This window comes from Panthera tigris, chromosome C1 (genome assembly GCF_018350195.1).
Source record: "Panthera tigris isolate Pti1 chromosome C1, P.tigris_Pti1_mat1.1, whole genome shotgun sequence".
NCBI lineage: Eukaryota > Metazoa > Chordata > Mammalia > Carnivora > Felidae > Panthera > Panthera tigris.
The window spans coordinates 51,126,512-51,138,675 of NC_056667.1; the positions used below are offsets into that span (position 1 = coordinate 51,126,512).

At 34.7% G+C, this 12,164-nt stretch overlaps 1 protein-coding gene across 2 annotated transcripts in view; it reads left to right on the forward strand.

The window, feature by feature from the left end:
- ATG4C (autophagy related 4C cysteine peptidase) overlaps window positions 1-12,164 on the forward strand; it is a 95,859-nt gene that overhangs the window by 73,272 nt on the left and 10,423 nt on the right. For both annotated transcript variants that reach the window (XM_042997438.1, XM_007089858.3), the window contains one exon: window positions 1,323-1,442. In XM_042997438.1, the coding sequence (XP_042853372.1) occupies window positions 1,323-1,442 (120 nt within the window). The remainder of the gene's footprint in view (window positions 1-1,322; window positions 1,443-12,164) is intronic.

Below are 12,164 nucleotides of genomic sequence, written 5' to 3' on the forward strand. Positions count from 1 at the left end.
GAGTTTATTTATACAAATGTAAACAAATGTGACTATATATATATATATATATATATATATATATATATATATATATTTTTACTTATGGTCCTTTTTTTATACATACAAAAAGACTTTGGTGGTAGCATCAATGATTTTTAAGGACAAGACCTCTGAGCATTCAAGCAGTTTAAAAAAAAATCTTTTAAGCAAAGCACCAGAATGTGGTAACGAAAAAAAAAAAAGATTGGAATGATTAGCTTTTTTTTTTTTTTTTTTTAGAGAGTGCATGCAAGTGGGGCAGAGGAAGAGGGAGAGAGGGAGAGAGGGAGAGAGGGAGAGGGAGAGAGAGAGAGAGAGAGAGAGAGAGAAAGAGAAAGAGAAAGAGAAAGAGAAAGAGAAAGAGAAAGAGTCTTAAGTAGGCTCCATGCCCAGCACAGAGCCTGATACGGCTCAATCTCATGACGCTAAGATCATGATCTGAGCTGAAATCAAGAGTTGAATGCTTTACCAACTGAGCCACCCAGGTGCCCCTGGAATTATTATCTTTATATTCTACCCTTTTCTTTTGTATTTTCTGAAGATCCCAGACTCTACTAGTTAGCCATATCTCACTAGCAAGAGTAGAGAGGCTAGAGCAGCCTCCCTAGCCAATTTATATCTGTGGCACTGTGACTACATGAGAAAAGTGAACTGAAGTGACAGGAAGACTGGTAAGGAGGATAGCAAGGACCATCATAGAACAGTTTACAACTGTGTCCCATACAGGAATAAACAAGAACTTAAACAAGTAGAAGAATGAGTTGGAAGAATATGTAAGTGTGTATGAATTGTGTCAGATGCTAAAATTCTCACGTTGACCTATTTTCATATCATTATGGAACACTTACATGAATCTGTGTAATTTGTTTACAATGTCTTGATATCCTTATTAAAAGGTTTTCTAACATTAAAAAATCTCAAAAAACAGGCTTAATTGAACTTTCATAGAAATAACTAACTGAATTCTAAACCCTGTGCTAGCTTATGTATGTCTTTTTCAGTGGCACATTTTTCTTCCCTTCTGCAAGTGTTCGAAATGCATGCCATTTTTGACACACTTCTTTTCTTCTGTGGAATGGCACTAATATCATATACGGTGGAGATTTGGTGAACTGAATGTAAATAAAGCTTTGGGGGGTGGAAAGTACCATTTTCATAGGATAGACTAAAACACTGTTCCAAAGCATATTTATAATTTTGAGAAAAGTTAAATGGCAAATTTTAATTTAAGTAATATCTTGTATATACTGAAGTCCATCCAATAAAACTAAATTAATCTTAAAGTACTTTTAAAATTACAGACATTCCACTGCCCTTCTCCCAAAAAGATGTCATTTCGAAAAATGGATCCTAGCTGTACAATAGGATTTTACTGTCGAAATGTTCAGGACTTCAAACGAGCTTCTGAAGAAATCACTAAGGTACTTTTATTTAAAATATTATATTTGTAAATGACCTAATTCTTATTAGAGATAGCCTATCAGAGGACAGAAATCTGTAAATTATTCTTTTGTAAAATTTCCCCTTGAATGTTAATATTATCAGGAATATTGTGAACCAGAAAGTAAAACTACTTGGGGACTCCTAGCCTTTGAGACTAATAAAACCAATTGCCTGAAAGTATCAATTGCCCCACTAGGTGGCACTGTTGAAATAAAAATCCCTTCCCAAACTGTAGCCATGTGCAAGCAATTAGGTTATATTTTATTTGAAGAGGATTTTAAAAGGGCAATACCTTAGGGGGTAGAAAAAAATTAATGAAGTATTTGATCAAGCCAAATTGTGCATTATTTCTTGTTAGTCCAAGTGCTTCTTTGATTTTTTTTAAAGAGAAATGGTATTTTTGGATTTCTCAGAACTGCTTTATTAAATGAGCTGTGTTGTTACCTTCCAATAAGCTTGTCTAATCTGATCTATTCTACTTATAGGGTCTTTGAAATAGGTTTATTTAACTCCTTCTCATTACCTTTAAACTTTAGCTTTTTTTTTTTTTTTTTTTTTTTTTTTTGTCCTTGAGTACTGCTAAAACATAGAACCTTAAGGTCTGTCTATATTTAGTACTTTAGAAAATAAAAAAGATTACTTACTTAGGAAGCAAGCATAACTGGATGGCTGTCTTTATTAGTATCAGTAGTTATAGGCTATAATTTTATGGTAAACAAAACCAATATTAGAATCATTTTTGGAAATTTTTAACTTGAGCTCAGGTATAGTAATACCTCATTATTGCTTTAACTTCCAGTTAGTTTTATTCTGGAAAATGGACACAGTGGGCTGAAATTTGATCTTTACAATGTAAAAACATAATGAAAAAGTTAAATAAGAAGTTTCATATAAGCGAAGAGTAGTTTACTTGACCTGCCATGTAAAAGAGGAAAATTAACAGGTACATGACAGAAAAGTGAATGAGAAGAGAAAATGAGACACAGGGGAAGTTTACTTCTCATTTCTCAGAATTGTTGTCTTTTCATTCTCCTTTTTTAACCCAGAAGGCCAAGTGAATGTAACAAAATGTGTATTCTCCATTTTCCCCCTCTTTCATTACTTAAAGTTAGTATATACACTTGTATATTTTTGTTTGACAGTTCTGTCTTTATAAAGTACCATGTAAAATATGTGCTAAAATACACCAATCCAGGTGATATTGTAATAGAGATTGAGGTTGACCATCATTTCCCATTAGAAAGTTGTGTTTTTGTTTCCACTAGTTTGTTTTCTATCCAGGTGAAAATAAGTATGTTTAGAACAGTAAAAGTCTACTCCTGCAATAGAAACAAACCGAATTATTATTACCAAAGTGAAAAAAACAAGATTCACAAATGAGTTACATGTTGATATTCTCTGATTAAAACTGATACTTTTTGTGGTTTATATACACATACATACCTATTTATATCTATATTATGGTTTTTACATGGGAAAATACTTAGAAATTATTGCTCATGATGCATCAGAGTAATTATGCAATATTAAAGCAAAGGGAAGCAATATTGAAATATCATGTGGAAGTACTGAGAATTTTGGTAGAGTCCATTAACTTTCTTTTAATAACAAGGTTGTTTCTTAAGTTAATAGTTTTTTTTAGTAGTGTCAAAAACTCTTGGTCGATTAATAACCTGATCATTTACTTTTGCTTGGAAGGTTGCAAGTTAAGTAGTTTTCCTTCTCTTCTTAAAAACTGAACTTGGTGTTTTTTTTGTTACACTGTTATTTTTTTCTCTTTAAAAATTAAAACAATTTAAATTATTTGATTCAATACCGGATATAATGTCAGTTGTCTCATTTTGAAAATGAAGCTAGGTAGCCTAGATTCTCATGTTTAATTTGTAATGCGGTATGAATATTCTAATGCCTTATACTACATAATTTTTAAAATGTTAATAAAAATTGTGAAATTAATTCACTGTTTAGCAGGGCTCAGCCCAGCAAGTATCTGTAACTACCATGTTGAAAGGATAAAATGACCAAGCCATAATCCCTGCTTTTGAACAGGTCTAAGGCTTCTGCCCTCGAATAGCATTTATAGGCCAGGAGAGAGAGAATAAGACAGGTAGACATACATTACATTGAATATGATAAGCACACATACAGAACTAGAAATAAATTGATAGCGGAAGGAAGGATGTTGAAATGAGAGCAATGTCACATCCCAGTCACAGTTCTTTACTGTGATGGTGATATTTAATTTGGGCCTTAAAGTGTAGGCTTAATTTCTAATGGCTTATTAAGTAGAAGGAAGGGTGCTTCAAGCAGAGGAAATAACAGGAGGAAAGGTATTGGACAAGGAAAATGTAGAGCTCTTCTAGAGAATGGCAAATAGTCCAATTTGTTAGGTGCCAAGGGTACACGTGGGGTAGGATTTCTGTCTTCTGACTGCCTAAATTAGGATCCTATATGGCTTGGGAGTCTCCAGTTCTAGCAAGCCTTCCAAGTAGTCTTGTACACCAAATTTGAGAGCCACTGGTGTTAAGACAGTACAACCCAAAGTGTATACTTGATGTTTTTAGGTAGCACCAGGGTAAATTATCTTAATATTTATATGTTTATTTATAATCATATTAGAAAAATATAACTGGCATTTTAAACATGGTTTCCTATTAATTAGTGATTTGTAAAAGGCTACTTAAGTTAAAAACTATGAAAAGAAAAATAATCACTAATTATAACAGAGATGGCATACGTAACAAAAATAATGAAGGAGGCATATATATGTGCAAGCCTTGAGAAACACTGCTACAGGAAATAGCAAAGGATGAGGCTAGAAAAAGAGGTTGGAATAATATCATGGAGAGTCCTGAATGCCAGGCTGAGGTTTGTACTTTAGCAGTATGTTGATTTTATTGGTTTTTTAAATTTCAAGCATACAGAAATACAGAGAATAACTTAATAAATACCCATGTGCTACCATTGAGCTTAAGGGGAAAAAACCCATATATGATTGCATTGTATTAACTTTACCCAATCTTATTCCCTTCCTTCCTTCCCAGTGGTAATTACTATCCTAAATTAATATATAATACTCATACTTTATATATCCATAAACAACATATTTTGCTTTGTATGTTATTAAACTTATCATTAATGGTATGTTTATATAAAAATGTATAGATCCTGCAACTTGCTTTTTCATTTAATAGTGACTTAGAGATTATATCTATATGTCTTGGTGTTGCTTATTCCTAATTGCTGAGTAGTAGTTTTATTTAAACTGTCTTTTGTTGATGGTCATCTAGCTTGTTTCAATTTTTAATTACAAATAATGTTTATAAGAATATTCTTGTCCATATCTCTTCATGCATGTGTACTACTTTAACTGGAATTATGTTAAGATACTCTAGATATGCTGGAGTGGAATTGCTGCGTCACAGGGTATGCATATTTTTAGATTTGTTAGATATTGTCAAATGCTCTCCAAAGTTATCATACCAACAGTATATGAAAATTTCCAATGCTCCATATTACCACTTGATATTGTAAAACTTTTACATTTTTAACCAATCTCATGTATATACATAGTATCTCTTTGTAGCTTTAATTTGTATTTCTCTGATTAATAGTGAAGCTGAATGTCTTATCAAAGTTTATTGGTCCATTGGTTCCTCTTTTGTGAATTTCTTACTCATTTCCTTTCTCTAATTCTCTATAAAGCTATTTGATTTGAAGGAAATCAAATCAAATTTATAATTCTGGATACTATCACTTGTTGGCTCAATGTGTTATAGATAATATTCTCCTAGGCTACTGTTTTCACTTGTCAATGATATCTTTAATTTTAGTCAAATTAGTAAATCTTTTTCATTATGGGTTTTGAATTTTCTATCAAAGAAATGTGTAATAACCAAAGTCATAAACATATTTCTTATATTCTCCTACGTTTCTTCTTCTTTTTTTTAATGTTTATCTTGATAGAGAGAGAGCTAGCAGGCAAGGGGCAGAGAGAGAGGGAGAATTCCAAGCAGGCTCTGAGCTGTCAGCACAGAGCCTGACGTGAGGCTCAAACTCACAAACCATGAGATCATGATCTGAGACAAAACTAAGAGTTGGCCTCTTAACCAACTGAGCCACCCAGGAGCCCCACATTCTCCTACATTTCTTCCAAAAGTATTAGAAGTTTTATGTTTCACATTTAGAACTTGTATATGTCTTAAGTTATGTATCTGTTTTTTTTTTTTAAACATGGATAATTGGTTCCAGCATTCTTTATTAAAAGACTTGCTTTGTAGTGCCTTCTTCAAAGACTTGGATGAAGACAGAGCTGTAGGATGGGAGAGGAAGCAACTATTTTGAGAGAGTTTGTGAAAGTAGAATCTATAAGACCAAGCAGCCACTGGGACTTGAGGGCAAGTGAAAGAGAGAGTCCAAAAACAAGTCTGCTTTACAGACTTAATAGACACTTAAATAAGTGTCTAGGAGAAAAAATTAATTGCTGTTAATATGGTAATTCATCTAGTCAACAAGAGATTTGAGTGCTCTCACTTCTACCACTCCACCAAAACTCCTCTCAGGGTCGCTGATGCCCCCCACGTTGCTAAGTCCATGGGTCATATCTTAGTCTTCATCCCACCTATCCTAACATTTGTATCTGTCATAGCTGAACACCCATTGCACCTTTATACACCCTCTTTATTTGGCTTCTACAACCACTATCTTGGCTTTTCTCATTCTTCACTAGTTTTTCCTTCTCAGTGCTCCTTTGTCTGCTCTTCTTCCCAGTCTCTTCATGTTGGAGCATTGCAGGACTTAGTCTTTAGTTCTCATGTCTTTATCTTAGTGATCTCATCTAGTCATATAGCTTTATCAATTATAAGTCAGTTAAGACCAAGATCATATCTTTAGTTCCCACCTCTTTCCATTCATAAATTGTGTATGTCCAGCTGCCATTCAGCATCCCTTGTGTTGTCTTATGCACATATCCAAAATCAAATTCCTGATCTTTCTTTTCAAGCCTATTCTTTTTTTTTTTAATGTTTATTTATTTTTGAGAGAGAGAAAGCATGAGTGAAGGAGGGGCAGAGGGAGGGAGAGAGACAGAATTCCAAGCAGGTTCTGTGCTGTCAGCGCAGAGCCCGATGTGGGGCTCGATCTCATGAACCATGAGATCATGACTTGAGCTGAAATCAAGAGTCAGATGCTTAACTGATTGAGCCACCCAGGCACCCCCCTTTTCAAGCTGTTCTGCTCATAATTTTCCTCATCTCATTTAAGGGCAAATTTATCCTTCTATCTGCTGAGGCCAAAAGCCTTGGAGTTATCCTTACCTCCTTCCTATCTCTCCTATCCTAGAACCAATTATATGTTTAATATATATCTAGAATCGGACCACTTTTCATACCTCTACTGCTACTATAATGGTCAATGGCCTAATTTGTTTCTAAGCCCCCTTCCCCCGAACCTGTTCTCAACTCAGCAGCCTTGCTGATGTTTTTAAAACTTAAAGCATACTACTCTTCTCCTCAGAAACCCGCACTGACTTTCCATTTCACTTACAAGTAAAACAGTTCTTACCATATCCTCCAAGGCCTCAGATGATGTGTCTCTCCATGCTCCACCCTCTTACCCTAACCCCTCATGTCTTACTCTGCCCTCTTTCATTCTGCTTTAGCCATGTTGGCTTCCTTGCAGATGTCTAACCTAATAGGCAGGCTCCTATCTTAGTGCCTTTGCAATGGACTGTAATGCTTTTTCCCTCATATCTGCAGGACTGATTCCCTTGCTTCCTTTAAGTCTTGGCTCAGATGTCTCCTTAATGAGGCTTAATCTGACCACCTTATTTAAACAGTTTTCCCTACCATTCCCTCTTACCTTGTCATTTTATTTTTTTCAAGGTACCTACTACTTTCTAATACACTATATAATTTACCTGTTATATTATTACTTATTATATAGATGTATTATATATTTACCTATTATATTTATTATTATCTGTCTTCCCCAGTGGAATATAAACCTCACAAGGGCAGGAATGTTTTGCCTGTTTAGGTCACTGATGTATCCCAAACCTTCTAGAACAGTGCCTGGCCCATAGTAAGTATTCACTGAGTTTGCTGAATGACCATCTAGAATTGGGTTTGCAATGGTGAACAAGAAAGTTGTAACTCCTGGTTTCATGAACTGATAGTCAAAGTGGACAAAATAGACATTAAATCTACAAATAAATGCATAACAAAAATTTTAAATTCTGTTAAAAATATAGTTTATAGGCAAGAAAAATAGGAAACACAATTTAATTTGGGGAGTGAAAAAACATTTTATATGATACACTCATTGTATTTTCCTTAAGGTTCAGATAAAAGTTTTATTTGGTCTATGAAATCTGCCCTATTTGAATCTACCACACAATTAGTAAAAATCAGCAAGAGAATAGTAAGGGTCTTCCTACTATAATGAACTTAATTGTTAGAGTTTCATGACTTGCTTTAAGAATGCTTCAAAACCTTGAATTGGGAGATGAAATGAGCTATAGAGTTTGGCATGATAGAGACAGCAGAATTTCAGATAGAGTTAGGAGTATCTTTTATTTCATTGAAATGGTCAATCATGGAATCTCTGTGGATAAGGAGGCAAATGGACGAGAAGAATTGAGAGGTGGAAAATTTTAAAGTCAGGTGAATTTGATGAAGATACACTGGGAATGCATCTACAACAATCCCTCTTGGGGCACCTGGGTGGCTCAGTCAGTTAAGCATCTGATTTTAGCTCAGGTCATGACCTTATGGCTCGTGAGCGTAAGCCCTGTGTTGGGCTGTGTGCTGACAGCTCAGAGTCTGGATCCTACTTCAGATTCTGTGTCTCTGTCTCTTTCTGTCCCTCACTGGCTCGTGCTCTGTCTCTCACTCTCTCTCAAAACTAAATAAACATTAAAATTTTTTTAAATGTAAAAAAAATAAAAATAAAAAAAATACAAACCAACCATCCCTCTTTCATCTTCCACTTCTTTAGACTTCAGCATCTCTATGGCATAGTTCTATTTAATCCTGTCTCCGATGATCCCCTCCCTCCCTGTCTATAAGTAGTTAATCATGTTGTTAAAATCTTTCATGTCCTTTTTGTTCCTACAGAGTATGTAAGATATGTGATAAAAGTTTCCAACTGTAATCGTGGGTCTGTCTCCTTTAAGTTCTGTTGCTTTTTGTTTTACATATTTTGAGGCTATGTTATTAGTTACATACAAATTTAATATTGTTAGGTCTTATTGAATTAACTCTTTCATAATTATATGACCCTCTATCTCTAGTAATATTTTTTCCTTAAAGTCTATTTTTTGCATTGTCATATATTTTAATCCTACATATATTTTAAACTCCACAAAGCATTTTGTTTTAATCAACATTACCCTTTCTGATGACCTTCATTCTTTCGTGTTATTTTGTTTCTTTCTGGGATCATTTTGCTTCTCTCTGAAGAATTTCCATTACTGTTTCTTCTAGTGTTGTTTGCTGGTGATAAATTCTCTCAGTTTTTGTTTGTTGATTATAACTTTATTATGTCTTCATTAAAAAACTGAAATAAAAGCAGTCGTACAGAAAAGTTGTAAATATGGTTCAAATAACTTTTTCCTGAGCCACTTGAGAATTAGTTGCCAACATGATGCCCCATAACCCTTGAAAAATTGAGTGTGCAATTCCTAAAGACAACTATCAAAATCAGGAAAGTAGCACTGTACATTATTACCATACAATTCTCAGAAACTATTCATGTTTTGCTAACTGTCCCAGTAATGCTCTGTATAGTAAAAGGCTCCAGTTCACAATAATGTGTTGCATTTATATATACTGAATTTTTAAAAATCTAGAATAGTTCCTCATCTTTCCTTGACTTTCACATGACCTTGATTGTTTTCAAAGATTATGGGCACTTTTGTTTTTGGCTTTATTTTTACAAGATACTTTTGATAATTTTATAGATTATCCCCTCAATTTGTGTTTGCCTGATGTTTCCTCAGGATTTTTCAGATTATGCATCTTTGTCAGGTGTATCACAGAAGTGATTCTGTGTGTTCTTACTGCATCCTAGTGGTTCGCACATTATTTCAATTTGTCTTTTTACTGATGATGTTAACTTTGATCAGTTGATTAATATCTGCCAGGTTCCAGTCTGGCTTCCACATACTCAGTAGACCAGGATGACTTCTCTGACCCTGGCATGGATGCCTGTTTTGTCCAGCTGCATCTAGTGGCTTTAGAAATGAATTGTTTGGGAGGGAAAGGAATGATGAAGAGGTTGCCTTCATTATTGAAAAATATTTTTGCTGCACAGAATTCTATTTTAGCAGTCTTTTGTTCAGTACCTTAAAGATATTTATTCCATTGTGTTCTGGCATTTCTTTCTTTCTTTTTTTTTTTTTTTTTTTTTAAGTTTTTAGTTATTTTGAGAGAGAGAGAGAGAGAGAGAGAGAGAGAGAGAGAGAACAGGGGAGTGGTAGAGAAAGAGAGAAAATCCCATGTAGGCTCCGCATTGTCAGCATGGAGCCTGATGCGGGGCTTAACTCACAAACCTGGACCTGAGCCAAAACCAGCTGAGCCACCCAGGCGCCCCCTGGCTTCTGTCACTTCTTGATATACATCCCTTAAGATTTTTACTTCTCAGGATTTTCTTTTTCTTGGTTGCTTTCAGCTGCTTTCTAAAAGTTGCTTTATCTATTTTTTTTTCCATTTCTTAATGATTGTTGTTGGTGGCATGGTTAATCTCATCATGGCCTTCTAAATAATTATATTTATAAAATACTTGTTTTAATTCTTTCCAAGTTGTAAAATATAACTGTAAATAAACAAATCCATTTTAAAAATCCTAACATAAAATTAGTTTTATTTCATTGGAGTTTTATCATGAGTACTCTGTATAGAAAGGAACATGGCATTACAGTTTTATCTTAAATCCATCCAAAGAAATTTTACACTAGCAAATTATAGAAGTAAAGTAAAATAAACCAAATGAAAAGAATTTGGTTACTCTATAAATGGCAGCTGCACTACTCTGGTTGTTCAGTCTAAAAACTTGGAATCATCCTGAATCCCTTGCTCTGTCTCACACCCCAGGCCCAATCCAGCAAAGTCTATCATCTTTCCAATATATTTAGAATTTGGTTATTTCTCACCATTACCATTATTACCCTGGTCCACGAGCATATCTTCCTTGGGATTACTGCAGTGTCTTCTTAACTGATCTCCCTTGCTTTGTCTATACAGTATCTTTTCCAAACAGCAGCCTGAGTGATTTTGTTAAAATGTAACTAACATTGAAAAAAATTAAAAAAAAAAAAGTAACTAATATTGTGTCACTTTTTTTACTCAAAATCCCTTGCTTTCTAACTCATTCAGAGCAAAAGCCCTCCACTCTTCCAGTGACCTGTTAGGCCTTCTGTAAGTGGAAACTCCCTCTACCTGCCTTACTTCTCTAATCTCTTCCTCCACCTCTCTCAAGTCCAGCCCCACTGGCCTCTTGAAAATGCTAGGTGTCCTGTTTCAAGGGTTCTGCTTGTTTTTCTGTGCCTGCAATTCTCTTCCTGCAGATATCCTCATGGTTCCCTCCTTCACTCCTTTCAGGTCTTTACTCACCTGTCACCTTCTTAGCCCTTTCCTGGCTACCCTTTCTTTATGTAATTGTTACTTCCCTCTTTCCTTGTTTTATTTTTCTCCTTAGCATGTTAATTTAAGTGCGCACACACACACACACACACACACACACTGATATACCATCTATAAACACTTTATGCATATTTAATTTATTTACCACTTTTCTACTTTACTGGACTGTAATCTCAGGAGTATTTGCTGGTTTTGTATATTATTGTTTCCCCAGTGCCTAGAAATTGCCTGTCATATATTGGAGGAATATATAAACAGTTGTTGAATGAAGGAATGAATTAAAGAGATTTTGTTGTAAGTTTGTTTTATAAATTAGCAAGGAGCTCAGTAATTGAATTATAGTAAGTCCAGTACATTTTCACATATTTCTTCTGTTGTATTCTCTTCTTTCTTAATGGATGTATTATCTCTGATCCCCAAGGAAATTAATTATAGTAATTTTGAAATTCTTCTGATTCTTTTGCTGTTTCTGTTTCCTTCTGGATCCTTTTTTGTTTTTGTTTCAGCTTTAATCTTACAGTTCTCCTTTGGATGCCTTCCCTTAAATAACTGCTATGTGTTTATACTTAAGAGTGAGGCACTAAAGAGGTGAGAAGTTCGGTGTGTTTGAGCATGGCTTGTTAGCTGATGATTTTCATAGTAGGGTGATCAGGTGATAAGCTTGCCTTTTCGTTGGGTGACCTCCAAGTGTTAGTAAGGGCTAATCTTTTCTCTAGAGTTGCTTCATTGTTTTCAGAGGGGAGTTCTGTCATCTCCCTGTGGAATGCATGTTGCTTGCTGGTGCTCCAGTACCGAGATGTGAAGGATACTGAAAACCCTATAGTTTAATATTCTAGAGTCTCACTTAATTCTTTAGCTTTTAGTCATCACTGTGCCTGGTGTACTAAAAAGGCCATATCTTTATTCAGTTTTTCCAAAGAATAAACCTTTACTTTGCTATGTGTAGGATGCCTAGTGTGGAGCAGAGAAGGGGGTTGTGAAGAGGGACCTGAGAATTGAGTCTATATATAGGCTTTCAGTGAGTTTCCTTGTTTTCAGTTTTGTGTCTCACCTTTATTT